The 26,927-nt window shown below is 46.8% G+C and overlaps 1 protein-coding gene across 16 annotated transcripts in view; it reads right to left on the reverse strand.

Moving 5' to 3' along the window:
• Nucleotides 1–20,373: 20,373 nt before the first annotated feature.
• The window catches only part of RBM25 (RNA binding motif protein 25), a 341,694-nt gene continuing 335,140 nt past the window's right edge, over nucleotides 20,374–26,927 (reverse strand). For all 16 annotated transcript variants that reach the window (XM_085627262.1, XM_085627263.1, XM_085627259.1 and 13 more), the window contains 3 exons: nucleotides 24,342–24,440; nucleotides 23,987–24,034; nucleotides 20,374–22,325 (listed from right to left, as the gene is read on the reverse strand). In XM_085627262.1, the coding sequence (XP_085483388.1) occupies nucleotides 22,233–22,325; nucleotides 23,987–24,034; nucleotides 24,342–24,440 (240 nt within the window). In that variant the 3' untranslated portion in view covers nucleotides 20,374–22,232. The remainder of the gene's footprint in view (nucleotides 22,326–23,986; nucleotides 24,035–24,341; nucleotides 24,441–26,927) is intronic.

Genomic DNA, 26,927 nt, shown 5'->3' on the forward strand with positions numbered 1-26,927 from the left:
AGATAACTCCTCACGGCCACTGCAGGGAGCTCCAGCTGGAGGGCTTCGACAGCCCTGCGCAGCACCACAGAATAGGTAGCACCCTCCTCCGTAGCCACGGAGGGAGGAGCGATGACGCCAGTGTCAGGGGAGGTGTCAAGACCACTGGCATCCCCCCGCTCTTCTGCCCAGTCCTGAGATAACCGACAGCTGTGCCGGACGGTCCTCCGACCCCTCCCAGTCGTCCCCGTCATCCGACTCCTGGTAGACAGGTGGAATGGTCGGAGCCGGGAAGAAGATGAACCTGTCATCCATCGGTGCCGGAGACAGCGCCAGGCGGCGCTGCTCCGACGCCGGGCCCGGACCGGGACTAATCCTTGGCACAACGTCGTCCAAAGACGGCACTGTAGGGGTCGACACCGGCAGAGGGGTCGTAAGGTCGACCGGGATCCAGGCCTGGATCCCATGGGGGCCTGCGGTGTCGGGACCGAAGTAGACGGCGGCGCCAGGGCCGGAGCCACCGGCTCACTAGGACTCCCAGTCGAGCCTGCGGGGCCCGTAGGCGCGCCGGCAGGCGTCGACTGCGGAGTCAGACTCCTCATGGCCACGAGGAAGTCTCTGATCTCCGCCGGAGTCGCATCAGACCCAGGGACCAGAGGGTATGGGGTCGGACGCGACTCCTGCGGCTCCAACGGAACCGCGCGGGTGGTGCCACCCGAACCTTCACCCGAGTTGCGCGAGCAGCGAGGAGAGTCAGAAGAGCAATGTCGCCTCTTTGACTTCTTGCTGCGCCTCGACTCACAGGAATGCGAGGACTTTGACCCCGGCGAACGGTGATGGCCCTCGACCGGGACCTTGAGCGGCGCCGAGCCGACTGTCGGATCTCGAGCAGCTTGCGAGACTGCTTCTGCCTAGCCTTCGAGGTCAAGGCCCGGCAGTCTGGGCACAACTCGGCATCATGGTCGGCCCCAAGGCAGTAGAGACACCGGCGGTGGTGATCCGTGACTGACATCAGGCGGTGACAGTGTGAGAAAGTGGCTCTGTATATACTGTTCCTTAATAGGTACAGGGTGTACAGAGTCCACAGACCCCAAGGGTTTAATAGAGGTTAAAGTTAGATATAACCTTACTCTCCAAAGTGGTAGCCTGGTCGAGCAGTAAGGCAGTATCAGAGGAGAGTGTAAAGCATATGTTGTACACACTCAGTCAGCAAAATGGTTCCACACACTCAATAACTGAACTCTAGGCCAATGGTTTGTATATAAAAAAAAATATATGCTTGTTTTATTTTAGAACCAACACTTGGAATTAAAATATACTTTCTCGACAGGAGATGTTTCATAAAAATACTTTCGTATATGCAATAGACTTTTTAGTAAACAGTTACAAGTAGTTGCAGTAGGCAACTATTTCTAAACGCAATACATTGAGCTCAATGATAAATTCAAATGATATGCAACAGATTACTTTTTAGATTACTTTTGTAATTCCAGGCCGGGATCCTAGATCCAGTCCTGGGTCAGTTATCAGAATCAGCTGTTGAAAGTCGACTTTGGTACTGTAATGATTTTTAACTAATATTTAGCTATTTCAAAAGTTAGCACTTTCAAAATATTTCAGAGCAAACAATCAATGATTTCCTATGGAAGGAAATGTAGGTTACAGGTACAGTAGGTTATCGTTACTTTTGTAATCCAGTACTGGGTGTCTGGACTCAGTACTGGGACCTTTATCCAAAACAGGTAAGTAATTACGTTTTCAGATGTTATACGATTTTTGAGGAATATTTAGAAATTGCAGAAATCAACACTTGGAAGAAATTTCACAGAAAAGCAGTCAATGGTTTCCGATGGAAGAAAAATGAGTTAAAGGTAAGTATAGTTGTGGGTACTTTTCAGTCAGTGCTGGGCACCAAGATCCAGCACTGGGAGCTCACCTAAGAGCAGGTGAGTAAATTGGTTTTTGTCACTCGGCTGATTTTTGGTGATTATTTGAAGATTTGAAAAGTCCACACTTAGAAGAATTTTCAAGAAAAAGCCAGTCAATGTTTGCCTATGAGGAAAATGAAGTTAGCGGTTTAAGGGTAAGTACTCGACTGGCAGAGTTGAAGTTCTGGGCATAGACTCAGGGGTCCCCCAGTGTCAGGTAGGTACAGTTAGTTCACCCTCAGCGGTTTCAGGACGGCCGGGTGCAGAGAGAGTTAGGCCCAATGTTATCCTAGGAGGGATAGGGGGGCCTTGGTTGGTGGCTGCTGTCTGGCAAGCCACGCGGCTGTGGGAGCTGGGCTCCTGGTCACTTACTCAGGGCAAGTGGGGAAGTAGGTTAGAGTAGAGTTTTCACTGCCAGGGCCACTCGCCCTAAGTGGGATGGGTATTCCCAGACGTGGGACCCGTGCTCACTACGCCACTGGAGTCAAGCTATCCTGGCTGATGACGGCTGATAGCCAGAAACCGGTCCTAGGATGCTTGATTCCGGTCCAGGGAAGACATGGCTTGGCAGTTCGGGCTGGACTGTTCCCATGAGGCACAGGGTCAAGACTGATTTGCATATGGCCATGTCTAAACTGGGGTGGTGTAGTGGGCAAAAGAACGATGGATTTAACCCAGATCTCTTGACTGGGGGAGAATGTCTGCATTGTCAGCATTCCGTCCATCAATTGTTTGTTGTAGGGCCACTCGGGCGGCTGGGTGCAGGGTGCTTTTGAGCTGTCGGGCGCTCAATTGATTTCTATGGGAAATCTCCGGTTTGGAAAAAGACTGCAGGCTCGGGGACGAGGACTCTTCAGGTGCCACCACCACTTCGAGAGGTAAGTTGGGTAGTTGGAGGATGGGTAGTTACCCCGGGATTGGGCACAGAGGGCCGTGGGGCGCCGGAAGCAGGGGTGCCTTTTGGTGTCGGGAAATCTTACCCTCTGTTGATCGCGGTTGGGGTGGCCCTCTGTTCTGAGGCTGCAGGCTTCTCCAGGATTGTCGAGGGGGGTCCTTGGGTGCCGGACTCGGGGTCACAGTCGCCGTGGGGTCGTCCTTGTGGATTTAGTTCACTCTGGCACCGGCCAGGCTTGGCGGGTGCAGAGTGGGCTGGGATCGCGGTTCCGGGCTGCTGCCAGGGGTGAAAGGTAGGTTCTGAGTAGAGCCTCTACTCATGGGAGTGCCAGGGAATCAGAGTTCAAAGGTAGCCAGGTTCTCCGGGGTTTCTGAGGTTGCTGGCCACAAGAGATGCCGCGCAGGAGCAGGTTCGAGGGTCGACAGGCCGGTAGGGCTGGGGCCAAAGCAGTTGGTGTCTTCCTCTTTTTAGCAGCTGCAGGGCAGGTCTTTGTTCTTGTAGTTTCGAATCTGGGATCTGGGGAAGGAAGGTTCAAGGTGCCCCTAAATACTATATTTAGGGGCGTTACAGGTAGGTGAAGGCCAGGGACCAATGGGTCCTTGTCCTGGGGTGGGTACACGCCCTATCCTGCCACTCTCCTGTGGGAGGGGGGCAGTAGCCTAATCCTGATAGGGTAGGGCCTCCCATCTTCAAGATGGCGAGAGCCCGGAGATGTGCTTCACCTCGCCTCCCCACCTGAGGGGTGGGGTGGGCAGGCTGGCACATCCCCTGTCCTTGTATGGGGTTTCCGGCCAAGCTTCCCGCCAGAGTGGGGGGTTGCAGTGGCCTGGGGAAACTCCAACTGGCGGCATGCCTTTGAAGCTTCCCTTTGCTCATCCTGGGGGAGGAGATTTATCACCTCACCCAGGATGTGCATTGTTGCAGGCCCGGGAGAGCAGGCGCTCTCCCACCCAGGGGTCCAGCAAAGTGTCTGCTGTGTGGCAGCCTCAGAGCAGACGTGGATTGTAGGTCAGTTGTAAGGGGGCATCTCTAAGTTGCCCTCTGGGGTGCTTGGTACATTAAATCCCACACTGGCATCAGTGTGGGTTTAATGTGCTGAGAAGTTTGATACCAAACTTCCCAGTCTTCTGTGTTGCCATTATGGTGCTGTGGAGCTAGTGTTTGACAAGCTCTCAGCACCATGTATTCTTAAATGGCAGCACTGCACTTACAGTGCCCGGGAATGGACCTGGGTACTGTAGGGGCACAGGGCTCCTGCTCCTGTGCCCACACCATGGGCATAAGGCACCCAGCCAGAGGGGTGGCTGACATATGCCTTGGCAGTGTAGGTAATGGGCATGGCACACAGATGTGTGCCATGTCGACTCTTCATTTTTGTCCTGCACCCAGACACTTAGACTGCAAAGGCAGTGTGTGTGTGTGTGTGTGTGTGTGTGTGTGAGAGAGGGTACAGGGCCTCTAAGGGTGGCACAATGAGTGCTGCAGCCCTTAGGGGCCTTCCCTGGTCACAAGGCCCTGGGTACCTAGGGTACCATTTACCAGGGGCTGACATGTGGCCAGGGTTTGCCAATTTGGAGTTTGTGTGTTTTAAGGAAGGAACATAGGCCCTGGGCACCTGATTGGCAGGAGTCCAGGGTACACTCATTCAAAGTACATTCAGCAATTTAGCAAAAAGTGGGGGCATACCATGCAAGAAAGATGGCACTTTCTCACAGACAGGCGTCGCAAGGCTTAAATCCAGGCATCCCCTACCGGCACCAGAGTCGAGGTCGACTCGAAATGGGAACCAAAAGAGTTCAAAAAGTTTAGTCAAAAAGTGACTAAAAGGGTATGCTCTTCCCGGATCGGTGCTTATAGGCGTGGAAACAAACTGACGTCAGCGCGCGAGGGCGGCGTCTAAGTACTCCGACGACGTCATCCCGGCGCTGACGACAGACGTGAAGCCGCAGATGACACCTAGCGACGCACAAGGGTATTGCCGACGAAAAATCATTCCGAATCCAGCCTGACACCCGGGGATATTCCAAGGTGAGGAATCTAATTAACGTGTTTCTTTCAGATATAGGTCTTAGAGATCCGTCCTTTTTTGGTATGAGGAAATAGAGGGAGTAGACTCCCTTGTTTTGTTGGTGCAGGGGAACTGGTTCTATTGCACTCTTTTGTAGGAGGGAGATTACCTCCTGCTTTAAAAGTGACAGATGTTCTTGGGACATTGGACGGTGTTTGGGTGGGCTGTTTGGGAGGGTAGATGTTAGTTCGAGACAGTAGCCTGATTGAATTATATCGTGGACCCACCTGTCTGAAGTGAAGGCAGGGAGAAAATGGTGGAGTCTTCCCCCGACTGGAGTGGAATAGTCAGGGCGAAGTGGAGGGAAGTCATGGGGTAGGTGTGGAGGCAGAGCGGGAGTTTTTGCCTCTGCCTTTGCTGTTATTCCCCCTGTAACCACCCCTTTGGTAACCTCTAGCAAAGGTGGATTGTGCAGGAGCTTTGTAAGAGGTGGAAGGGCTATCCGAGGAGTAGCCTCGATGGGTGTTTCTCAAGGATGAGCGACGAAAGGATCGTCTGGGAGCTTGCGATTGCAAGGCTCCCATAGATTTGGCGGGGTCTGTATCCTTTTTCATTTTTTTTAGGGATACGTCTACGTTGGGCCCAAATAACTGTTGCTCATCAAAAGGTTGATTGGGTATAGAACTCTGTACTTCTGGTTTAAAACCCGATATCCGTAACCAGGCATGCCTGCACAAAAGGACACTGGTGTTGATTGCCCTTGAGGCGGTCTGCTGCATCTAGGGCACAGCGAATGGAGGTATTGGTGATGGTCTTACCCTCATGGATTAGCTCACTGGCCCTGTTTTTGTAATTGTCAGGGAGGTGCTGCATTATGGACTCAAGTTTGTCATAATGTGCCCGGTCATATCTGGCCAGGAGCGCTTGGGTGTTAGCAATGCGCCAAATATTTGCTGCCTGTGACGCTGTGCGCTTGCCAGAGACGTCTAGGAGTTTAGATTCCTTGTCTGGTGGTGGTGCGTCACCTGACGTTTTGGAATTTGCCCTCTTCCTGGCATTAGAGACTACTAGGGAGTCCAGTGGTGCGGGGCCCTTAATGTATACTGGGTCAGTAGGGGCAGCTTTAGATTTTCTCGATTCTTGGGTTAATGACCTGAGCCCTGACTGGGTCTTTAAATATTTGTTGAGTGCTTAATGACCCCTTTAAGCATGGGCAGTGTTGCAGTGGACCTTTGTGTGGTGTCAAAGGTATCCATAAGGAAATCCTCCTCTACTGGTTCTGTATGCAAGGCCACCCCGTGGTATTGGGCAGCTCGTTGAAGGAGCTGGTTGAACCCGATATTGTCCTCTGAGGGAAGGCCTGGAGGGATAAATATCTTGTGGGGTGTAAGGGACATCTGGCACACTATAATCCCAGGGGTCAGGGGAGCCAGTAGGGGTAGGGTCCCCAAGGGGTTGATCATCCGCACCCCCTTCTGCATCGTCTGATGTGTTATCTATTGGGGTAGGTGATGGTGTGGGGGGTAGGTGATGGTGTGGGAGAGCGGTGTGGTGGGAGAGGAGGAGGGGGAGGAGGAGGAAGAGGAGAAGGAATCCTTAATGGCGAGGTGGCAAAGTCTCTCTTCTTTGGTGGTGGACCAGGCGCAGGCATGAGTAGTGGTCTTTTTTGATACTGAACATTAAATGACCAGTCTTAGGATCCTTCATTAGAGTCTTTTGTGTTGGATCTGGTCGAAACAGTTCATCTGTGGGAGACAGATCCGTCGGTGCCGAGGGCTTCGGTGCCGTAAGTTTTTTGGGCGTTGCCTCGGTAGCGGTTCTAGGCTTGGAACAGTGTGGTTTTGAAGTGTCTTTGGGAGATTGAACTGGGTGCTGTTTTTTCGGTTCAGAGGTCTTCGGTTTGGAAGTAGCGGGGCCTTTCGGTGGGTGGCTTTTAGTCTGCTCCGAGGGTGTTGTCGGTGCCGAAGAGCTGGTGCTGACCTTCGACGCAGAGTGCTTTGATGTGGGAGCAGCGGTCGGCGTGGATGATGTCGAAGACGCCTTTGTCTTCCGTGCCAGAGTTGGCTTGTCAGTACCGAGGATAGGCTGACTCGAGCCCGAGTTACCTAAAGGCTTTGCAGGCTTCTTTACCAGGCCCGTAGGTGGGGCATGGGAAGCAGTGTCTAGGCATGCATCTGGGCCCGAAGGTGGCGGTGGTACCGAAGCCTTTTTCAACAGTGTGGAGGGGGTGGGTAGGTCGGGGTCGACGTCTGGACTCACGGCCCTTTGAGCTGGAGCGATGTCTTCGACGTCTGAATCGTCTACTTCGGAGGCACTGATGATGGCTTCCTCGACTCGACCCTGCTCCGGAACAGACGCCCTCTTGAAAAATGTCGTCGGGGGATCGAAGATGCAGAGCGCGCCATTGTTCTTCGAGCTCGTAGGTCCCGGATGGTCTTTTTGGAGCGGAGGGAGGCACAAGCTGGACAGTCCCTGGCCTCGTGCTCCGGTGAGAGGCAGAGGTTGCACACCTCATGTCGGTCGGTGTGGGAAACTTCGACCCACAGAGGACACTTTTTAAATGGCGTCCTTTCCATGAGCCGGAGATGAGGCCCTGGTAGGTCCGAAGGCCTTCGTCGACGAACAGAATCGAAGACTTCGAGTGGAAGGGCGCGTGTGGTTGGAAACACGATAGAAACAATACCGTCGAGATGGGAAGGATTGTGCGTCGAAGAGAAACCGTTAACGGTTCCGAGCTGGAACGAGAGAACACATCAGAGCCTGATGGCGGAAAAAAAACAATCTGAGGATGGAGCTGATGCCCATGCGCACTATGATCCAAAGGAGGAGTCACATACCTCGTAACTTCCAAAGACTTTCCAAGACAAAAACAAGTGCAAACATCCGGGCCCAACACCAGATGGCGATCTATGCACAGTGTGTAATCTGCAGCTCATATGCCTCGAACAGCAACTTTCCAAGTGAGAAATTGCAGTACACATTTATGCAATGGCTCGAAGGGTAGACCCATTAGTCTGTTAAGGACAATGTTAGGAATCCACACTGGAGCATGTGGAAGTCTTGGTGGAATAACTCTTGAGTCCTTCCATAAAAGCCTTGATAACAGGTACTCTGAAAAGCAACAGATGCGGTCTATTTTGAAGGTATGCAGCTAATGCAGCAAGATGGAAGCGTACGGATGTGTAGGCCAATCCTGATTGCTGCAAGTGTAGTGACTAACAAATGATATTTTGAATGGAAGCATCCAACGGGTTTATATGGTTATGATTACAATATATAACAAACCATTTCCATTTAGCTGCGTAGCAAGCCCTTATAGTAGGCCTTCTGGCCTCCTTAATGATGTTCCTACAGTCTGGTGAAAAGTTGAGATAAACAAACTGACTTCAGGTGCCAAATTGCTAGGTTGAGTTCTTTGGGATCTGGATGTCTTATGTCTCCACGGCTCTGTGTGAGGAGACTGGGTGTGAGATGTAGTTTTTGATGAGTAACTACTGAGAGCTCCAACAGGGTAGTGAACAAATGTTGACAGGCCGATGTGGGAGCAAATGGGATCAGTGTGATGGATGTTTGTCTGAGCTCCCGAACCACTAGGGGAATGAGTGGGAGAGGCAGAAAAGCGTAGGCAATTATCGCAGACTAGTTCATCCATAGTGCATTGCCTTTGGACAATGGGTGTGGATACCTGGAGGCGAAGCTTGGGCATTTTGTGTTTAGGTGTGTGGCGAACAGATTTATCTGTGGAAATCCCCACATTTGAAAGAATGGGAGGAGATCTTGAGGGTGAAGTTCCCACTCGTGAATCTGTTGTGTCTGCCTGCTGAGGTCTGCGACTTGATTGTTTACTCCTGTGAGGTGTTCTGCCAGGAGAGAAATATTGTGATGTATGGCCCACCTCCAAATCACTTGTGCAAGGCGTGACAGCTGGAGAGTGTGTGTCCCCCTCCTGTTTCTGTATGTAATACTTAGCCGTCATGTTGTCAGTGCAGACTAGGACAGTTTTGCCTGCCAGGTGAGTCTGGAAGGCTTTGAGCACTAGAAATACTGCTAACAGCTCTAGATTTATATGAAGTAGCTTTTGCTTCCACAAACCTTGAACTGTGTGAGCTTGGAGATGAGCTACCCAACCAGTGAGCGATGCGTCTGCTGTTAGTACGGTCTGTGGAACTGGGTTGATGAAGGGCCGCCCTTTCCATAAGTTTTGTGGATTCCAACACTGCAGAGTGATGGGTGCGGCAGTCTACCAACACTAGATCTGACAACTGACCCGGAGACCGATTCCACTGACTTGCTAAGCATTCTTTAAGGGGACGCATTTGAAGTCTTTCATGGGGAACTATCATGATGCAAGACAACAGCATTTCCAGTAGCTGCATGTATACTCAAGCTGGTAGTGACTTGTCAGGCCGATACAGAGATTAGAGCCTGAATAATGCAGATTCTGGCTGCAGTGGGACAGTCTAGAGCTTTTAGAGTATTGAGAGTGGCTTTCAAATGTGTTAGTGGGTTGGAGATGGGACTTTAACAAATTCGCTGTGAATCCCGGATTGTTCTGTAATTGCAGTCCTATTTAAGTGTGCTACAGACATTTTGGGTAAGAGCTGGCTTTGATGAGCCAGTCGTCTAAGTATGGGAAGAAATGAATATGCTTTCTTCGCAGGTGAGCAGCGACTACTGCCAGGCATTTGGTGAATACTCTGGGAGGAGTGGACTCTGAATGGAAGCACTTTGACCTGGTAGTGTTGTCCTGCTACCACAACCCTGAGATATATGCGATGAGCTGGATGTATTGGAATATGGAAGTGTGCGTCCTTTAAGTCTAGAGTAGACAAAGTCGCCTTGCTGTAGGAATGGGAGCACTTGTTGAAGAGTGACCATATGAAAGTGATCCGAGTGAATATATTGATTTAGCTCTCCGAGGTCTATAGGCCTGAGAAAGCTGTCCTTTTTGGGTATGCGAAAGTATAGGGAGTACACACCCAATCCTAGATATTGTAATGGTATGGGCTCTATAGCTCCCTATTGCAAACAAGAGTAAACCTCATGTTTGAGGTGTAGATGCTCTGGTGACATTTGGTGTGAACGTGAAGGAATGTTTGGGGGATTGTTGGTAAGCTCCAGGCAATAACCAGATTGGTTAGTTCCTAGGACCATCTGTCTGAAGTTATTGTATGCCAAACGGGGAGGAATTGAGAGAGACGTCCCCCGACAGGTGTGGAATGATCGGGGGGGGGGGGGGGGGCAAGTCACTGTTTGTTGAGGGGAAGGTGCGGGTTGTGGAACGTTTCCCTCTTCCCTTGTCATTATTGCCTCTAAATCCGCCTCAAAAGTAACCTATTGAAGAGGATGACTGACTGCTGCCTTTATACGATGTAGAGGTGTTGTCTGTAGATGTTTTTGGAGCCCCCTCTGTAGAAGGAGCGACGAAAAGAACACAAATTGGATGGGTACTGTAGTGCTCCCATAGATTTTGCAACGTCTGTCTTCCTTCATCTTCTCTAAGGAAATGTCTACAACAGGACCAAAGAGATGCTCTTTATCAAAAGGTAAGTCTAAGATAGAAGCCTGCACTTTGGTTATAAACCCTGAAATTCTAAGCCAGGCGTGTCTTCTTAGCAAGACACTGGTGTTGATTACACGAGCCGTTGGGTCAGCTGCATCTAAAGCTCATCTAATAGATGTGTTTGAAATTAGCTTTCCTTCCTGAACTAGGTGGTGTGCGTTAAACTTATGTTAATCAGGCCGAAATTGGAGCAATTGTTCCAATTCGCCGTAGTGCGCTCTGTCGTAACTAGCTAAGAGAGCCTGGGTATTGGCAATACGCCAATGATTGGCTGCCTGTGCAGCTACTCTTTTTCCCCAGAGGCATCTATTAGTTTAGATTCATTGTCTGGAGGAGGGGCCTCCCCCAATGTTTGAGAGTTTGCCCGTTTACGGGAATTAGAAACCACTAAGGAATCTAATGGTAATTGACCCTTGATGTAAACTGGATCCGATGGTGCAGATTTATACTTTATCTACCCTTGGTGTAAGAATTCGTACGCGAACCGGATCTTTAAAGAGACTGTCCGCATAACTTAGCATACACTTAAGCAGTGGCAGTGTGTGATTAGACCTTTGGGAGGAGCTTAGTGTTTCAAAGAGAAAATCCTACTCAAGTGACCCTTTATGAAGCTGAACTCCATGATATTCAGCAGCCCTATTTATTAGTTTTATGTACCCTACATAAGGTGGAAAGGGTTTTGTAGGGTATAGATCTGGATCATTTTGTGTTTGGATCTGTGTTATAATCGTTCCATGGATCAGGACTATTATCTACTCCGTCCCCATCATCTTGGTTGTCAGGTGTTTGTGATCGTGGTGAATTTGTGGGTGATATCAACAAATGTGGGTTAGGTGGGGAAGGAGGTGTTAAGAGGAGGATAGGGGTTAGTACCAACATGTTTTCTCTTAAGAGGAATGTGGTAAGTGTCCTCTGCTTCTGGTTTGCGTTTTGATGACAATTTTGCGTGAATATGTCCAGTTTTGGGATTGATGACCAGTTCCCTGTGTTTCGGGTCTGAGTTTTAAGACAGGACATCAAAACGAGGCTCCTTTGACGGAGTAGGAGCCGTTTTCTCTTTCTGTGCCAATATTGTTGGGGCTGAGGTTTTCGGCGCCGAAGTATTCGGATCCAAAGATGGTTTCACTTTCAGTACCAAAGGAGTTGACTCCGAAACGTGTTCAGTCTCGGAGCGGATTGTTTTGGCTCGGTGCCCGAATGCGGCCAACTTGATCCAGAGCCGGAAGGCTTTAATATTTGTTTCGGTGCTGGGTGGCGAGACGTAGGAAACTTATTCTCGGTGCCGACCCTGGCCTGAAGGCAGAGGGGGGACCAGGGCCTTTTTCTTGGGCAGAGGTGGAGTTTGGGGCAGGATAGGTGCACCTGCGGAATCTGTTCATCCATGTCGGAGTCTGTCACGGAAACGAGCTCTTCTTCCTCTGCTCCTTGCGCGTCGTAGACTTCTTGTTTGGAATCTTCTCCGATGAGATCCGGAATGGAGCTGCTGTGTTGGTGTTTCATTTCGTGATGTCGAGCCAGACGGTCACGGAGCGTCATCTTGGATCGAGGCAGGTCAGATCACCAGATCTTGGGTCAGGATCGCCGGGGAGACCACCTCATGGTGTTGAACTTTGATAAACTTGTAAAGAACTAAAAATTGTTCACTTATCTTTTCTCTACGAAATGTCCCAGTGTGATATCTAGTTGTATCACACGGAGTAGAAAAAGCAATCCAGAAAGTAATCTGAAAAGTAATTCAAAGTAATCTTACAGTAATTTCCACTGTGTTGAAAGCATTTAAAAACCTTTAACAAAGTCATTTTCATTCAGCTAGCTTGTATTGTTCAACCTGCCTCGAAAATTATCAAATTCACTTAACTGTGCCAGGCTTGCTTGGTTCTAGGAAATAAATACAACTAAATATTTTATATAAATCAAATTGGTCTGAGTTCAGTCCAAGTGTTTGAGATCATTTGCTGATCGCCCACACTACCACAAATAGAGAGTAAGGTTCGATCTACTTTTACCTCTGCCTACCTTTGGTGTTCAACTGGACTCTGCACACTATACCTCATTTTGGTACAAGATATACAGAGCCGGCTTCCTACAAGGAGTCACCTTGCCTCGTGATTGGAAAAGACTTGTTCATAGAAAAAAAGAAAAACAACTTGCAAACATCCAGACCCAACACTAGATGGGAGTATGCAAAGCATTTTTATCTACAGCACGCATGCCTCGAACATGCAATTACAATTGTGTTGGGCTGTAAGCTGGGAGTCTAGCATAAACACTACACTTTTTTTTTATTAGACTGCAATAATTGTACTGCAGGCAAGGCCATCACCCTTAAAGGTGAAAAAACATTTTCTCCTATGTTTATTGACTGAGTGGTTCCAAACTGTGATGCCGTCAAAGTCATGCTCGTCAACATCAACATGCTTGTCGTTGACTCTTCTCGTAGGTCGACTGCATGCTAGATAAAGATTGTGTCGTCGACAATGGTGTCATCGTTGATGGTATCTTTATTGCCAACAAAGGAGTTAAGGTCTTTGAAGTAGACTAGTCGTCGACGAGGTCTTCTTTGAAGATTTCTTTTTGGTCACAGGTGTGACTCTAGAGCTTAGACTGGTTTGTCAGCAGAAGAGGTGGCTGCAAGCGCTGTACTAAATAGATCATGTTCAGGAAACTGAAAAGCCACCTCGGATGCATTGCCTTCATGAATCTTACCCTGAAAAGAGGGCATCTTTTAGGAGAAAAATTCTCTTTATTCGTAAAAAAATAATGCCAACTTCCTTTCTCTGTCCTCAAAAGTCTTAATGAAGAAAGACACTTACAGATCTTGCATTATGCTGACTTATGCTTAGGATAAAGACAATAAATACACAAATTATGGGTCATCAGTGTAAATAGCTCAGCTGCCACAAAATAAACTGGTTTTAAAAAGATCTCTTCTTTGTATGGCATGGTAAAAGTTGCTCGTCATACCAAAAATATCTCCCTGGTCCAGAAATCATAATCTTCGCTAAAAACAAATCACAGTACATCAGTTCTGTAGATAGTGCTGGTTCAAATCCAGCGCTGTCCAAAAAGGAAACAATTTAAGGTTCACTGAAAGATTAGAGGAGAGCTCTGACAGGAAACTCCCTCACACACCGTGCGGCAGAAATATTAGCAGTGGTGGCCTGTAGAGGGAGTTGAATATGCTACTTACCAGTATGCATCTGTTCTTGGCATGTAGGGCTGCTGACATTCATATCTGTGCATAGATCGCCGCCTAGTGTTGGGTCCGGATGTTTGCACGTTGTTGTCCTGGAAGAGTCTTTGAAGTATCCTGAGATAGGCGACTCCTCCCATGGACAACAGTGCGCATGGGCATCCTCTCCATCCCCAGATTGTTTTTCGCCATTGTGGCAGTGATGGAGTAGATACAGGAAGTGATGAGCACGCTATACAGTAATTCTGAGAGCTGCAGCTGCTACAGGCGCCGGGGAGGAGGGTGGGCGATATGAATGTCAGCAGCCCTACATGCCAAGAACAGATGCATACTGGTAAGTAGCATATTCAGTTCGAGGCATGTGGGCTGCTGAATTCATATCTGTGCATAGAATACATAGCAGTACCTCCTATTAGCGGCGGCTACCAGTGCCAGCTGCAGCAGTCTGAAAGAGAGTTTTGAGAACAGCCTGTCCTACAGCTGCCTGCTGTTTTGAGTGTACATCTACACAGTAGTGTTTGGTAAATGTATGTATAGTGGACCATGTGGCTGCTCTACATATTTCCTGTAAAGGAATGTTTCCCAAGAAAGCCATGGATGCCCCTAACTTACGCATTGAGTGGGCTCGTGGGGGAATCGTTAATGCGCGTTTAGCCTTTTGATAGCAAATTTGAATACATTTAACGATCCATCTGGCTATACCTGCTTTGGAAATGGCGTTGCCTTTGTGTTGTGGAGAAAAGGCAACGAAAAGTTGTTTTGTCTTCCTAAAGTGTTTAGTTCTGTCAATATAGTACATGAGGGCCCTCTTTACATCTAGTGTATGGAGCATTCTTTCAGCGACATTTTGTGGATTCTGAAAGAAAACAGGCAGTTCAATAGTTTGATTCATGTGGAACTACGATATTACTTTAGGCAGGAATTTGGGGTTGGTACGCAGTACGCCCTGTTTGCGTGAACCTGTATGAATGGCTCTTGAATGGTTAGTGCCTGGAGTTCACTAACTCTTCTTAACGAAGTGATTGCGACTAGGAAAGCTACTTTCCAGGTGAGGAATTGAATCTCACATGAGTGGAGAGGTTCGAAGGGTGGACCCATTAGTCTGGTGAGGACCAAGTTGAGGTTCCACACTGGTGCTGGCGGGTGTCTTGGGGGGGAATTACTCGTTTGAGTCCCTCCAAGAAGACTTTGATGGCAGGCACTCTGAATAAAGAGAGGTGCTGCCTGTTCTGGAGATAGGCTGCTATTGCGGTTAAATGGATGCGTATTGAGGTGTATGCCAGATTGCATCGGTATAGGTGTAAGAGGTAACAGATTATGTTTTGAATGGATGCGTTTAGCGGGTTGATGTCATTGTGGGTGCAGTAAATAACAAACCTCTTCCATTTAGCTGCATAGCAAGCTCTGGTAGTGGGTCTCCTGGCCTCCTTGATGATCTCCATATAGTCAGGTGGCAGGTTTAGGTAGCCAAACTCTAAGACTTCAGGAGCCAGATTGCCAGGTTCAGCTGTTGCGGATCTGGGTGCTGAATTTCGCCATGGCTCTGCGTTAGGAGTGCAGGTTTTATCCGCAGCCGTTGATGCGGCACCACGGAAAGTTCCAGAAAGGTGGTGTACCATGGCTGGCGCGCCCATGTTGGAGCAACTAGGATGAGCGTCAGTGAGTGCTGTCGCAGTTTGCGTGCCACCAGCGGTATTAACGGCGCTGGGGGAAAAGCGTACGCAAATCTGCCGGACCAGTTCATCCATATCGCATTGCCCTGCGACTGTGGATGTGGGAACCTGGCGGCAAAGCTTTGGCATTTTGCGTTTTCGTTTGTGGCGAATAGGTCTATCTCTGGATGACCCCACTGTTGGAAGTACGGTTGGAGTTCTGATGGGTGCAGCTCCCACTCGTGCATCTGGTGGCTGTGTCTGCTGAGCAGATCCGCCCTCTGGTTGTCTTTGCCCGGGAGGTGTTCCGCCAGGAGGAATATGTTCCTTTGAATGGCCCACTTCCACATGCTCTGAGCCAGATGAGACAACTGTGGAGAGTGTGTTCCTCCCTGCTTTTGTATGTAGTACATGGCAGTCATGTTGTCCGTCCGGATTAACACGACTTTGTTGCACAAGTGTACTTGGAATGCCTTCATTGCTAGGAAGATTGCCATCAGTTCCAGAAGGTTGATGTGCATCTTCCTTTGCTGTGTTGTCCATAGTCCCTGCACTGTGTAATTGAGTACATGAGCTCACCATCCCTGGAGAGACGCGTCCGCCGTCAGTATTTGTGGAACAGGCTCCTGGAACGGTCGGCCCATGCAAAGGTTTTGTGGATTCCACCAATGCAGAGAGTTGTATGCCCGACCGCTCACCAACACTAGGTCTTTTAATTGCCCGTGAGCCTGATTCCATTGACGTGCTAAGCACTCCTGAAGCGGGCGCATATGTAGTCTCGCGTGCGGGACTATGAAAATGCAGGAGGCCATCATGCCTATCAACTGCATGAACACTCTCGCAGGAAGGGAGTGTTGTGGTTTGAACTTTGAGATCAGCAGTTGCATGCTGTTGATCCTCACTAAATTTGGCTGAGCTGTGGCTGCCAGAGTGTTTACGGTCGCGCCCAGGTACTGTCGTACGTGTGCGGGTTGGAGATGTGATTTTGGGTAATTTAGTGAGAATCCCAGACTGTGAAGGAGGTGAATGGTGAGGGACATGTGGCTGGCACATTGCTGGGCTGACTTTGCCTGAACAAGCCAGTCGTCCAGGTAAGGGTAGACATGAATGTGTCGTCGCCGTAGATGTGCAGCCACTGTAGCTAGGCACTTGGTAAAAACCCTGGGTGCTGTTGTCACGCCGAAGGGGAGGACTTTGAATTGATAGTGCTGTCCCTGAATAGTGAACCTGAGATATTTCCTGTGTGATGGGTGGATGGGTATGTGGAAGTACGCATCTTTGAGGTCTAGTGTGGCGAGGAAGTCTCCCTGTCTGAGCAGCGGGAGAACCTGCTGTAGGGTGAGCATATGAAAATGCTCTGACAGAATGTAGTGGTTGAGGGGTCTGAGGTCTAGTATAGGTCTGAGCGACCCGTCCTTTTTTGGGATTAGGAAGTACAGGGAGTACACCCCTGTCCCCTGCTGGTTGACGGGCACGACCTCTATTGCACCTTTTTGCAGCATACTTAGCACTTCGTTTTGCAATAATGCTAAGTGCTCTGCGGACATAGGACGGTGTTTTGGCGGTATTGTGGGTGGAATGGAGGTTAATTCGAGACAGTAACCGTGCTGGATAATATCCCTGACCCACCTGTCCGTGGCGATGGCTTTCCACGTGGACAGGAACCGCTGGAGTCTCCCCCCGACAGGTGTTATGTGGTCGGGGGGAAGGGAGAGGGCGTCACTGTTTGTTCTTGGGTGAGGACCTGGTGTTGCCGTAACCGCGTCCTCTGCCCTTGGTGCTGGAGCCACGATATCCACCTCTGTTGTTTTTATCGTAGGTGCTCTGTGTCCCCCTTTATTGTATGTTTGCTGTGACCCCTGTCCTCTAGCTGCTCCCCTATTCCCGGGGCGACGAAAGGAGCCACTACGAAATGTCTGCGTTTGCAGCGCCCCCATTGACTTTGCAGTGTCAGTGTCCTTTTTTTAACTTTTCTAAGGTGGTGTCAACTTCTGGTCCGAATAAGTAGTCTGGGTTGACTGGCTGATTCAGGAAGTTGTTTTGAATCCGGAGATTCGTAACCAAGCGTGGCGGCGTAACATGACGCTGGTGTTTATCGCCCTTGCGGCTGTGTCGGCAGCATCTAGTGCACACTTAATGGATGAGTTTGTAAGAAGTTGTCCCTCTCTGATGAGGAGCTCCGCTGCCTCCTTATATCCGTCTGGCAGATGTTGGAGTAGTGACTCTAGCGTGTCGTAGTGTGAACGATCGTAGCGAGCCAGGAGGGCCTGTGTATTGGCAATGTGCCAGATGTTTGCTGCTTGAGCTGCAATCCTCTTGCCCGAGGTCTCCAGCACTTTGGACTCCTTGTCTGGGGGAGGAGCATCACCTGTTTGCGAGTGTGCTCGTTTGCGAGCGTTAGCAACCACCATGGAGTCCAGAGGTAACTGACCTTTAATGTACCTAGGGTCCCCGGGCGCAGGCTTGTATTTTTTTTCAATCCTGGGGTTAAGCACCCGTGCCCTGGTTGTTTCCTTGAAAATGTCCTTTGCTGGCTTGAGGACACCTTTCAATATGGGCAAAGTCTTGACAGTCCTCTCAGAGGAGGCGAAAGTGTCCACCAGGAAGTCGTCCTCAATTGTGTCAGAGTTGAGTTGCACTCCATGATTGGCTGCAGCACGTTCTATGAGGACATTGAAGGCAGCAGTGTCCTCTGTGGGAGATGTATTTGCGCCGTAAAGCTGCGTGTCCTGGGTATCTGTTGCGGTATCCAGGTCTGCAGGGTCATCCCAAGCTTGATCTGGGTCCTGCTGCTCCTCAGGATCCATATCCGTAGGGTAGGTGGTATCATCACCTATGTAATCCTCCATTGCGTCCGTGTCGGAGGGCGTCGGAGAAAAGGACTGGGGATCCGGATAGGAGGTATGCGGGCGTTCGTATAGAACCTGTTCCGACTCTGCTGGCAGTTTCTGCTTCAGAGGGATTCTGTAAGAGTCCAAGGCCCGCTCTGGCGTGGCCTTCTGTTTTCGGAGCATGAGTCTGCCGGTGTCGGCGTCGATGAATTGGGACGGTGAAGGCTCAGTAGGAGAGTGTCCAGTAGATGGGGACCTCGTCTGGCGGACACGTGTTCGGATCTCGAACATCTTCGGTGCCGTTGACGGCGGCAAACCAAAAGTGATGTTGGCTGGTGCCGGAGATGCCTTTGGAGCCTTTTTCGGGTCGGGGCCCGACGTGGACTGGAGGGCTGCCCGTTCTTTGATGCGTTGCAATGACGCTGCAACGTGTCGCACCGAGTACGCCGAAGGTTCTTTGGTGCAGAGTGGTTCCGTAGAGGTAGACGTTGACTGCTGCGGAGCCACCGGCTCATCGAGTCGAGGAGAGGTAGTAGCGGTCGACGGAGTCGATGACCTGACCCGTGTCGCTGCCTTCGAAGTGGACTCCGATGTAGCGGCCATCTTGACTTTGGTAGTCGGGGCCGACTGCTTCGGTGCCGGGGGCCGAGGCGCGTTTGTGGGACCAACGGCCCTCTTTTTCAGGTCGGTACCGACATCCGCTGCAGCGAGTTCGGCGCCGAAATCCCGTTTAGTGCGTTCGGAGCCGATGGACTGTGCTGGCGTCGAAGGAGTGGAGGTCTTCGAGGGCTTCGAGCCGACCACTGCCAGTTTTACTTTCAGTTTGAGGAACTGGTGCGACGATTGGTTTCGGTTTCGTTGAAGGGAAACCAGTCTTTTTCGGTATTAATGGCTCTTGCTGGATGTTCGAGGCCGGGCCTGAAGGCGGTGCCGAAGAACTTTTGGATTGGTCTCGGGTAAGGCCCGGAGGCGATCCCTTGACCGGAGCCGTAGAATGACGCACTTTGATAGCCTCCGTTTCGACGGGTAGGCCCTGCTCTTCACCAGAGCTATCTCCTTCGGCCCCAAAGGCCTTATCGTAGTCCCCTACCTTGTCGTCGGCTTCTTCCCTGTGAAAAAGCTCTTCATCGGCGTCTCCCGATTGGGAATCGTGTTCAGAAGCGGGGCTGGAGTTTATTTCTTCCACGCTTTCAACATCTTCGTCCTCGGTGCTGAAGATGTTGGCCGGGGCCGGTGCAGATTGCTGCGCTTCTAATCTCGCCGCCCGTCGATTCCGGAGAGTCTTCTTGGATCGGAATCGGGCACAGGCCATACATGTCGATTCGTCGTGATCCGGCGAGAGGCATTTGTTGCACACCGGGTGGACGTCGATGTGTGGATATTTGGCGTGGCATAAAGGACACCGCTTGAATGGGGTCCTCGATTCCATCGTCGATGTAATGTCGATGGTCGGATGAAACGGATCCGAAAACTGGAAGAAGTTTCTAAACTAAGTAAGAAAGCTGTCGACACCGAGCGGGAACAGTACCGACGAAAGCTAAAGGCCTTTTGGCCTTAAACGAAATTTTTCCTAACTTGAGCTAAGATAAGCACATCCGAACCCAATGGCGGAAAAAAACAATCTGGGGATGGAGAGGATGCCCATGCGCACTGTGGTCCAGGGGAGGAGTCACCTATCTCAGGATACTTCGAAGACTCTTCCAGGACAACAACGTGCAAACATCCGGATCCCAACACTAGGCGGCGATCTATGCACAGATATGAATTCAGCAGCCCACATGCCTCGAACAGGATTGCTCAAGCTTCCACCTCATTGGCTGAAGTTTTTTTTAATTTTCCAAATGAGGTGATGTGTTACTAAACATACTATGTTATTTCAAGGCTTTGGCCATTTTACATTACATACTGTTTATGTATTTAACACTGTATATTGCTACTTAAATGTACCCAGGATTCTCGGCCCGATGGGGAATGATTCAAGCAGGTGAATATATAAAAGATCCAATATTGGGAGAGCTCAATTTTCCACAAATACGTTTCCACCTCGAATTTAACTCTCCATCTTTGCTAAAAGGTTTAACATTACTGAGTCTAGAATTGTTAGTCATATGCTGGCTACCAACAAGATAGGTCTAGAAAAGGTTACACCTCATACCATCCCCGAAGCAAAACACACCACCTAACTTAATTGTATATGAAGCTTCCATGACGAGTACATCATTTTAGCAACTCCCCTCTGAATGCCTGAAAAAACATACCAAGAACTGAAGCCAGACCTTAGCAGTAATGTTATTAGCAGTCAGAAATATGGTAGAGACCAAAAATTGGTTATGTGAATTTTATTCAAAGCAAAAAGGTGGTAATCCCAACATGTGATTACGAAAGCATTTACAATAATGAGCAGGATAGGACTATTTTGAGATTGTGGGGGGTTCTTTTTATTCATGCTTTAATACCCTAATGCATATGGCACTTTTAAGGAAACCACACAGCTTTCAAAATATGTAATTATATCAAAAATCAGCAGGTATGCCTGTAAATTAGGAGTCATGGCAATAAAGGAATTTCACATTAACCTCCTGCACAGAACAAATAAAAGCACAAATGTTTCCAACTATTTGAGAAATATAATTTAGGTCAAAACCATTTTGTCTTGGAGATTGACACAATTATTAACATGGCCCATTATGAGGCGAGAGGTGGCCTCGTGTTTATGCAGACTTAATTTACAGAAAACATACAATGCTAAACGTCACTCAGGCAAGACTCTGAAAGAAATCGGAGCCTCAGATCAAGTATATACATTTTTAATATCTGAAATATTTACATGGCGGAATCTTGTCAAGATCCCTCTATTAAGAATACAGTTTTCTTATGTCTTCTTAAAATGCAGGAAGTTTAGCAACAGAAGGCCGGTTTTGCTTTCTGATATGGCAAATCAATTACCGCTAACTGAATTCAGTATTCAGCATAACAATGTGAAACAAAAGTACCAAATCAGCTAACAGTATTCATTTAAAAATATTTTCATTTTAACATGCCTCTTTTGAAGACTATTTTCATACACCTGTTAAGTCTTCTCAGGTGGATACGAAGAGGTAAAAATGCAATCCACAACCGTCCCCATTTTAGTATGAACTTGTCAAAAGAAGCCAACCCTTTCCTGCTTTTAGTATCAGGAGGAAAAAAAAATCTAACCATAGATTCCCTCATTCAAGGGTGCAGTAGGATTACTCCTGAAAAAAAAAATGTACCTTAATTTTGGAAACGGATGCTTTAAACTATATACCCCATGTTGCTTGCCAAAAACGTATAACTGAAAGGGTGACTTAAATAATTAGAAAGTGATGGTAAACCAATAAAATGTAGCATCACCCAATGCTTCCAAATAAAACACTTCCTACCCTCGTCGCAACCCCATCAATTTAATAAGAGAAATGTCTTAACTGAGACGTACTCCCCTTGGGGGGATGAAAATGGGATATATTAGAAAACAGCACAACTAATTCCAGTTAGAAGACTCTTCAGCAGTACATTTCCAAGTATTTATGGATGTTATTTACACTTTTCAAGAAGGCTATACAGAGGATGAAGGTTAGGGCAGCTTCTTTGACTTTAGCAAAACATGTGACAGAACCTTAAAAATGACTAACTTCCTTGGAAGGAGACACTTAAGAAGCAAAAATGAGGACTGTGGCATATGCAATTTTGAATTACAATTTTGCAATTCCAATCCCTAAAACGTATGTTTCTCCTTTCAGATCACTCTTCTTTAAAACAAAAAAAGGCTGATGAATGTTTTAGGAAACAATCATGTTTTAGGAAACAATTACTGTGTTATATAAATGATAACTTCCAACCTTAAGTGCAAACATTTTGCAAAACACTAGGAGAGTCTTATGTACAAGGGAAAACTAGCAGAACAAATTTACGAGACTGTACAGATGTTGCAGCTTATAAAATATACCAGTACATTTATCTGGAGAGTTATAAACATACCCAAATGCAGGGTTTTTAGCATTATCTACAACCTATTCTGAAAGGACAAACAGAACAGCGGACAAACATTTTCACATTCTCTACATGAAAATACAACTTCTCACAAGTGTCTGAGGACAATTCATAGAACGATGGAAGGAAAATAAACAGTTTTGAAATGCAGCCTTAAATTTCAAGGCAATTTTTACTTCACAAGCCCAATCTTCTTGGCTTCCGTTTCATATATTAACAATCGCCACATTTTCACTATAAAAACTTCAGCCTCTTCATCCAATACCTGCAAATCAAAGAATACAATTAGTACTGTTCTGAAAACGCACATTAAAAAAAACTCCAACTACAACCGGACTTCAAGAATTCAAGCCTGCAACCATTTTAATACTCATGACCAGTTCATAATGTGGGTTGTGTAAGAAATCTGATAAACCAGGAAGGGCGTAACTACGCCCAAAGTCAGTCCTTCCATTGCAGGATTTGAGGAGGTTCACCACTAAACTCACTGCCACTGCTGACGATGTTCAAATGTCAGAGTTTTAATGGACTCTCCAACTTTTGCCATAGGTCAAGCAGTGAGATACAACCACTTCTATAGGAAAGGTTGATGTTGGCACAAATAAGAATGCTAGGTGCCCTAGGGGAGGGCATGGATAAGGCAAGCAAGTTAAGAGGTTTTTAGTTTCACACTTCATAATCTGTTTTCAACCTGCAGGCGCACATAGTAGTAACTCCAGCCAGTTCTGACACCCATAAATTATTTGGGCGACTTCTACACCCATTTGAAAACCAAGCAACTCTCCATGCAGATCCCTCTGGTCAACCAAAGCCACAGTCTATAAACTTGGCATAGCTAACGTACAATAAAAGCAAAGCACTCTTCCAAACAATAAGTCAATCCACTGCGATTCCCACAGTAAAAAAAAAAAAAGAGCAACATCACAATTTCTCACAAAATAAACAAGATCAAAACCCAAATTAATACCGGACATGTACCATACTTCCAATCCCAAAACCCCTGCCCCTGCATTTCAAACACTAAATGTGCAGCCTTCAGCCTACTCTTGCATACAAACTCTCAGAGAACATTCTGAATTCCATCACTGGAGATGACCCCACACCACTTCTCAATATTCGTTATCAACCTTCAACAAGGAACTCTCTCAGATAACTGAGAAGCAGGACACCTATTCACACGGTAAAAAAAAACTCAAACTCTGAACTACCACCCAACCACCTACCTGCCATTTATCTGAAAAAGCAGTCTCCTTTAAACCTGAAAGCACACAGTCAGAATAAACGCATTCAAACAGGGCTCCAAATGGGACTTCTTACAAGCTGCAGCACACAAAGCGCAAGTGTTGACATACTCAGTGATGCCTTTCCTCCAGGAAAAAGACTTCCGAACAGTCCAAGCCCGAGCTCTCAAACACATGAATGCAAACAAAAATTGTTCCAAGCTCAACATCACATTGAAAGCATTCAAGATGCTGCAGCACATCTGAAAGACCTGCAGCAGTTAAATTGTATCACCCAAAACTGAGAAAGAACTACATTCACCTTTCAAGATCGCATCATCTTCAATACCAGCTCCCTCACATACAAGAAAATACATCCTTGTAACCGACAAGCCTAGACACTAACAGACTAGAAACTAAACTGCAAATTTGTGACACAGTTAAAACAAATGGACTATAATGCAAAATGAGCTACTGTCAGTGGTTGTGAATTAAGTTCACACAAAAGGCACCAAGATGTAAGATTTTCAGATACGAATTACTGACTTAAACTGATGATATTCCCTATTTCATTTTGAGATGGTAATGCTGCACAACAAACACAAAGTTTAAATTAGTGGGAACATACTGTGATTACAATGAAGATTTCCACTTAAATAATATATCTGGCAAGGTTAGTAAAAAAAACAACAAAAAAAACACTTACCATAGCAACATCATCCAATATACTCTGAGGTGTACTATGAGCCATTACCTGAAAGAGAAACAACTTCTTATGGACAAATAAAATAAAAAAGACCATGGTACCAAATGTCACATTACAGTAGTGAGTGAAAAGGGTAAAGGGCAGCTCAGAAGTACAAGATTAGGATTATTTAACTGGCAATATGCCCTGGAGTCACAGTGCCATAGCATGTTAACTTCTAGGCAAGAGCACCTCATTCAAAATCTGATGCCAGATTCCTCACACAAGCCCATAAATAAGAAGGGATACTAAAGATTAAGTTATCTAGAACAAAATCAAAAAAGCCCAACCAGCAATAATGTTTTAATACTCTTACCTTTGAACACACAAAATCAACTAGTGTAGCTTCTTCTTCACCAATGTATTCTATGATCTTTTTATTAATCCAAGGCCTAATTCGTCGCTCCATAAGGGTCTTAAATAAAAGAAATGTGTGGTTAAAAATCAAACTCACAAATGCATCAATACAGTCAACACAAAAGATCCAAAAACATTGACTAAAATGACACTAAATTAAGAAACAAAGCTGCTCGGAGTCAGTAAAACAAAAATAAATAGAGGGCCAGTGGTTATTAAAGTATTACTAAAGTCTTTCTCTCCATTCACAACCAGTTGGATTCCACTGTTCACACAGATTAGACTAATATTGTTCCTCTTCCCATTCTGCTCACCATTCAAGCAGAATCCTTTAGGGAACATTGGTGGGACAAAGGTACACTATGAGACTTCGCTGATCTACCCTGTACTTCGAGGTTCATCAAAAACAATGTAATTTCTTTCATGTTTGATAATATGCCAATTAAGGCAAAACAAAAAATGAAAAAAATACTATCAATTTACACAGCTTAATTATAAAATATTAACTTTTGTTATCTTCCATATATAAAATAAGACATATATTGGAGCATAAATTCAAAGTGAAAATAGTTCTCTACCAAAGTGCAGTGCATATTGCATTGTACAAAGAAGTTGGTGCCAATATACTCCTAACCATTCTATTAAGTTCATAGACTCTTCCAACAGACTGATTCATAAACGCTAAAAAAGTAAATTACTTTGATATATAAAGTGAACAGTTAAGCTTTCACTGCCCTAGTGATCATTGGAGAAAACCTTTCATGCTTCCTATTGAACTACTAGTAATTTGCAGAGAGCCAATCAAATTCAAAAAAAGTACCCAGACTGTAATTGTAACTGAGTTTGATGTTATCACTATTCATTACACAAGTTAAAAGTTCAGCGACTTTTGTAATGTTCACTTGTTTAAAAACAGGCAGTAAAAAAAAATTCCATTGAAAAATATGTACAAAAAAATTCAACTTTTATAGTAACAATACTCTTTACAAAAGGGGCATGATGCTATATTGTCAGACTTTGGCAGTTCCACAATATGAAAGAAGGTACTTCGACCAAACGCAGCTTCAACATCTACTGTCCAACATGGTTGTATCTTTCCAATGAATTTGCCTTTACACTTTAGAAAAAAATCTGTTTATTGAATAAACAAAACAAGCCTGGCATTCTATTCATTGACAAATCTTTTCCATACATATTCCTTAAGGGTAGCCATCTTAACATTGAGTATGTACATGTCTCAATTCAAAATGATTAATGTAAGCAATCCTAGGTACATTTCTACGTAGTGCAGGGTCTTGTATCCAACCCTCCTCCCCCTTTTGCTAAAGTTTCTTCAGAGGCCTCTAACGTGTCCATGGACCCCAAATTTTGTCACACTTCTTTGGGCATCCCCTGCTCCGGAACACCACCTTTTCTGCCGCACAGCGTCAGTCTAGATCCTCCTTCCATTGTTCCACAGTCTGAGATAGGTGCACCCCCCACGCCTATGCTAGATTTCTTTTTGCTACTATATCAGCTAGAATAAGCCAAAGTTTGAAATATTTAGGTCAATTATCTTCTCCAGTCACGCATAGAATGTGCCATTTGGGCCGCATTTCTACATCTAACACTTTCAACATTACCCCCTATTATTACTCGCCTGTACTTTTGAATTAGAGGGCAAGCCCAAATGATATGGAAGAAGAGGATTGCCACCCTGGAGCCCCTTACATGCTTGTCTGTGTCACTGAGTCCCATTCGGTGTAGTAGTGTCCTTGAAGAGTGATCTATGTAATATACGCAATTACATTAGGCAAAACCTCACTTTGATGGCCACCTCTCTAGGGCTCTGTATTGCTTCCATCCAGTCGTCGTTTAATGCACCCAGTTCAACTGTCCAGGATTCCCAGAGCCCCTAGTGGGTCTGGGGAATTGTTAACTATCTTTCTGTATATGAGGGAAGTAGCATAGTCTTTCATGGGATATATGTGCAGTCTGTCCTCTAGTGGTGCTCATCGTGAATGTATCGCCTTAGGGCATGTTTGAGCTGTAGATACCGAAAATGTTCAGAGTGCACCATTTGGTACTCCAATTTTAGGTCCTCAAAATCTATTAGTTTGTCCCCTCCATACGTCTCTCAAGTATTCAAGCCTTTACATATGAATAGGATTTTTTTTTTTTACACTCCCATTCATTTCAATCTTTTGATTGGTAAACTCTTTCAAACTTTTCAATAACTTCTTTCTTGAAAACTGAGAACACTACTGGATTGATGGCTTCTCCGGAGTCAACAATTGAATATGCTACTTACCAGTATGCATCTGTTCTTGGCATGTAGGGCTGCTGACATTCATATCTGTGCATAGATCGCCGCCTAGTGTTGGGTCCGGATGTTTGCACGTTGTTGTCCTGGAAGAGTCTTCGAAGTATCCTTGGATAGGTGACTCCTCCCATGGACTACAGTGCGCATGGGCATCCTCTCCATCCTCAGATTGTTTTTCGCCATTGTGGCAGTGATGGAGTAGATACAGAAAGTGATGACCATGCTTGCAATAATTCTGAGAGC

The sequence above is a fragment of the Triturus cristatus genome, chromosome 9, assembly GCF_964204655.1.
Source record: "Triturus cristatus chromosome 9, aTriCri1.1, whole genome shotgun sequence".
NCBI lineage: Eukaryota > Metazoa > Chordata > Amphibia > Caudata > Salamandridae > Triturus > Triturus cristatus.